Consider the following 5,000-nt stretch of genomic DNA (forward strand, 5'->3'; position numbering starts at 1 on the left):
GACTGAGCAGCCCTATTCAGGATCGCACTGCTCACCTCTGTCGTGAGGAAAGGGTTAGAAAAGGTACCCTAAACATTGTCTGCTTCAAAACATCCTGGCCAGCCTACCGCAGCTGGCGGGATCCCATACTTGCGGTCGAAAAACAAATAAAATGAAAAAGACCAAAGTGATACCACTCATTGTTGGCGCCTGGAATGTGCGCACACTGATGGATACATTCGGATCAAAAAGACCTGAGAGACGCACCGCCCTCGTGGGCAGAGAGCTAGCCAGATATAATGTGGATGTTGCTGCCCTTAGTGAGACCCGACTGGCCGATACTGGACAAGTGACTGAAGTGGGTGCAGGTTATACATTCTTTTGGAGTGGACGAGGCCAGGAGGAGAGACGTGATGCTGGTGTTGGTTTTGCAGTAAAAAATCACCTGGTCAACCAACTGGCAAGCCAACCCAAGGGGATAAACGACCGTTTAATGACTTTACAGCTCCACCTATTTGGTAAAAAGGCGGCCACCATCATCAGTGCCTATGCCCCTACCATGACGAACTCTGACGAGATCAAAACCAAGTTCTATAATGACCTGGAAGTCATTATTGCTGCTACAGCCAGCTCGGACAAACTCCTGATACTGGGTGATTTCAACGCCAGAGTTGGAAGTGACCATCAATCATGGAATGGAGTCATTGGTGCACATGGTATTGGAAAATGTAACAGCAACGGTCTTCTACTGCTGCAAACATGCTCTGAATTTGACCTGCTCATCACCAACACGATATTCCAGCTACCAAAGCGCAAGAAAACTTCATGGATGCATCCTCGTTCACACCACTGGCACTTGATTGACTATGTCATCGTGAGGAGAAGCGATCGGCACGATGTCAGGGTGACCAAGGCAATGTGTGGTGCTGAATGTTGGACTGACCATCGTCTCATTATCTCCAAATTAAACATCCGGATTAAGCCTAGCAGACGCCCACAAGGACAAAGACGTGTTAAGCGTCTTAACATTACTCGCCTACAACAGGAAAATACCAGACTGGCCTTTGTTGAGGCTTTAGACCATCACCTGGAGTCTCTAAGCTTTGAGCATACAGACGCTGAGGCAGGTTGGACTGCTCTCAAGACCGTACTGCATTCTACAGCCCTTGAATCACTTGGTGTTCCATTACGTACACATCAAGACTGGTTTGATGAGAACGATGCAGAAATCCGAGCACTCCTTGACGAAAAACATCGCCTGCATAAAGCATATCTGAATGACAGCAGCTCAAGTTTAAAGAAAACTGCCTTCCTCAACATTCGCAGGATTGTTCAGCAGAGACTCAGAGTCATGCAAGATGCCTGGCTGTGCGCAAAAGCTGAGGAGATTCAATCTTACGCTGACAGTAACAACACCAAGTGCCTCTATTATGCACTCAAGCAGGTCTATGGTCCGCAACACTCAGGAACTTCATCTCTCCTGAACTTAGATGGAACACTCCTTACGGAGAAGGACAAAATACTTGAAAGGTGGGTCGAACACTACAGCGCGGTCCTCAATCGGCCATCATGCATAAATGAGGAGGCAATTGCGAGATTGCCTCAAGTTGAAATAAACCAGTCCTTGGCTGTTCTACCATCCACTGAGGAAACCAGCAGAGCCATAACACTTCTTTCATCAGGCAAAGCTCCAGGGTCCGATGCCATTCCAGCAGAAATCTACAAGGCTGGAGGGCCTCGCTTAGTCGAGAAACTGACCGATCTCTTCCAGGCCATGTGGAAATTAGAAGCTGTTCCTAAGGAGTTCAAGGATACTACTATAATCAATCTATATAAAAGGAAAGGCAATCGGCAGGACTGTGACAACCATAGAGGCATTTCCATACTATCAGTCGCTGGCAAAATCTTGGCAAGAATCCTTCTGAACCGCCTAATTGTTCACCTAGACCAGGGTCTGCTACCTGAGAGTCAGTGTGGCTTCAGAAAAGACCGCGGAACCACTGACATGGTATTTACTGCTCGCCAGTTACAGGAGAAATGCCAAGAACAAAATGTTGATCTATATATGGCTTTCGTTGATCTAACAAAAGCATTCGACACAGTCAGCCGGGAGGGCCTATGGAAAATCATGTCCAAGTATGGGTGTCCAGACAAGTTCATTGGCATTGTGCGCAATCTCCATGATGGCATGATGGCCAGCGTCAGAGATCAGCAAGAACTCTCTGATCCGTTCCCAATCACAAGCGGGGTGAAGCAAGGCTGCGTTTTAGCGCCAACGCTCTTCAGCATGGTGTTTTCTGCCATGCTGCAAGATTCATTCCACAATCACAACACTGGGATTAACACCATCTACCGTTTTGATGGCGGGCTATTCAATCTGCGGAGGATGCAAGCCAAAACTAGAGTGGAGGAAGTCACTGTTCGGGAACTCTTGTTTGCTGATGACTGTGCTCTGGCTGCTGGCTCAAATAAAGATCTACAGGACAGTATGGACCACCTCTCCTCAGCTTGCAACAACTTCGGCCTAACAATTAGCACAAAGAAGACTGAAGTCTTATACCAACCTGCTCCTGGTAAACCCTATACTGAGCCAACCATCTTTGTGAATGGGCAAAAGCTTTCAGCCGTTGACAAGTTTACTTACCTTGGTAGTACACTGTCTCGTGCTGTGCACATAGATGATGAAGTTAACATCAGGATTGTCAAGGCCAGTGCAGCCTTTGGACGTCTACGTGACTCAGTATGGGAAAGGACTGGCATCAAGCAGGAGACAAAATTGAAGGTCTACCGGGCTGTTGTTTTGCCAACTCTTCTTTATGGGTGCGAAGCTTGGACAGTCTACCAGCGCCATGCCAAAAAATTGAATCATATCCACTTGAGCTGTCTGAGGAAACTGCTGAGGATCAAGTGGCAAGACAGAATTCCTGACACGGAAGTCCTCAGCAAGGCAAATATCCCCAGCATCTACACCATGCTTGCGAAGGAACAGCTTAGATGGACTGGTCACGTGACTAGAATGTCTAACGTGAGACTTCCAAAACAAGTTTTATTTGGCGAGCTGAAAAAAGGCAAGCGAGCACAAGGTGGCCCCAAAAAGCGCTACAAGGACACTCTTAAAGTTTCCTTGAAGAGTTTTGGACTCGACCTGAAAAGCTGGGAATCCCTAGCACAGGACCGATCTGCCTGGAGTAGAAAAGTCCAGGACGGTGCAATCCTCTGTGAGAGCAGGAGAAGCTCCTGTGCTATCTTGAAGAGGCAGCAGCGCAAAGTTACCAAGAAAGAACAAGTGGATGCACTTCAGAGTTCTACATCCTTCCTGACCTGTCCAGTGTGCCACAGGGAATTCCGGGCTCGGATTGGCCTCTTTAGCCATCTGCGCACTCATCAAAACCCAACAAAATGACAAACGTGCCATGGTCATCATCAATTTTTGATGGACGAACAAGAAGAAGAAGTGTGTGTGTCTGTGTGTGTGTGTGTGTGTGTGTGTGTCTGACCTGCAGCCAGAGGTTAAAGTTGTCTCTCCACTCTCCGTTGACGGTGCAGTGAAAGGTTGCTGTTTGTCCAGCGTTCACTTCAACGCCTTTGATATGGAGGAAGTGCGGCGTATTCACTGAAAGCAGAATAACACACACACACACACACACACACACAATAAATAAAACACGCTCTAGAGTTTCAAAAGAGCCACGAGACTAAAACAGCTCCTGCAATCTCTTCTATTGAACATGTCTACACACAAAAAGCAAAAGACTAAATCAAACGACACGAACGAGATCTTTGAGCTATGAGATGTTCTTTCTCAGAAATAGAGTTTCACAAGAGACCTCCAATACGTCTCAAATTCTGCTGAAATTTGACAAAAATCAAAGTTTCCAATCAAAAGTCAGAATATTGAGAATATCAGATGATCTGAGTATTTTATAGCACACAATGATGTTGTTCCTCAGTGTTTCTGTCCTGTTTTCCAGCACAAATATCGAAACATTCTTAAATCAAGATTCATTTACTGGAGAACAAGCAGAATAACTGAAGAATTTTTTTAAAATTAAAATTAAGTGAGTTTGTGCTTAAAATAAGAACAAATATCTGCCAATGGGGTCAGAATAATAAACTTGTTTTTTCTTTGAATGAAGTTTATTTTTCTGACTGCATTGGCAGATATTTGTTCTCATAACACTTCATTTTAATGCATTTTTCAAGACCTTGATCTCTTCAACTGTGCCAAAATATAACAAGATGTTTTATTACAGATATCAATAACACCTTCTCAACCTCCTTATTTTTCAGAACGAGTAAAAAAAAAAATCATTATTGGTTTCTTATTTAATCTGCCCACAGCTAATAATATTCCCCTAAATCACTAACCTTAACTCTATTGATTTAAGTTGCGGCGTGTTCTCATTAGTCTCTAACAACAAAGCGCACTCATATCTGGGTCAATATGCATTTAAAACCAAAAGCATCTGTGAGATGAAAGTTCATTTAAATGAAGTTAGGACGTCTAGCGTTGGAGGACCGTGACCTTGAATCGAACGACACAGAGACTCTGCTAATTTAATCTCAGTCTCTTTGCATTCTTCTTCCTCGCGCTCTTCAATATTTCATCAGTCGCATCTGAAGTGAAGCACCTTTATTGCCAATCTTTCTCTTATGGTTATTATAATAGTGTTATGATGATAGCTAGACCTCCCGCTGTCAGAGAAGAGCTACCATCTGCGTTCATGGAGAGCAAACCATGATGTCATGTTGATATTGACCTCTGATTAGTAGTTATGTTCTGCATACTGCATTCATATAGTCTATAATACACATGATGTCTTTTTAAATTAACTCTATGGTGCTGTTTGGTCATTATTGAGCGAAAAATTGTACGTTTATTCTTTATTTTTATTATTCATCGAAACTTGGTAAAGGTTTTGGCACTTGCTGTGTGAACACACAAAAGAAAATCATGGACACGATTCGAAAAGGTTAAATGGTTGTAAACAATTGGAATTGGAATTGCATTGGAAATGAAT

The 5,000-nt window shown here is 44.0% G+C and overlaps 1 protein-coding gene across 1 annotated transcript in view; it reads right to left on the reverse strand.

Moving 5' to 3' along the window:
- Window positions 1–5,000, reverse strand: part of LOC143739996 (receptor-type tyrosine-protein phosphatase mu-like) — a 360,798-nt gene that overhangs the window by 224,198 nt on the left and 131,600 nt on the right. Inside the window, exon 5 of the mRNA XM_077232010.1 lies at window positions 3,477–3,592. Coding sequence (XP_077088125.1) covers window positions 3,477–3,592 — 116 coding nt within the window. The remainder of the gene's footprint in view (window positions 1–3,476; window positions 3,593–5,000) is intronic.

Source organism: Siphateles boraxobius, unplaced genomic scaffold, assembly GCF_051911475.1.
Source record: "Siphateles boraxobius isolate OS27281-9 unplaced genomic scaffold, OSU_SipBor_1 161, whole genome shotgun sequence".
NCBI classification, from domain to species: Eukaryota; Metazoa; Chordata; class Actinopteri; order Cypriniformes; family Leuciscidae; genus Siphateles; species Siphateles boraxobius.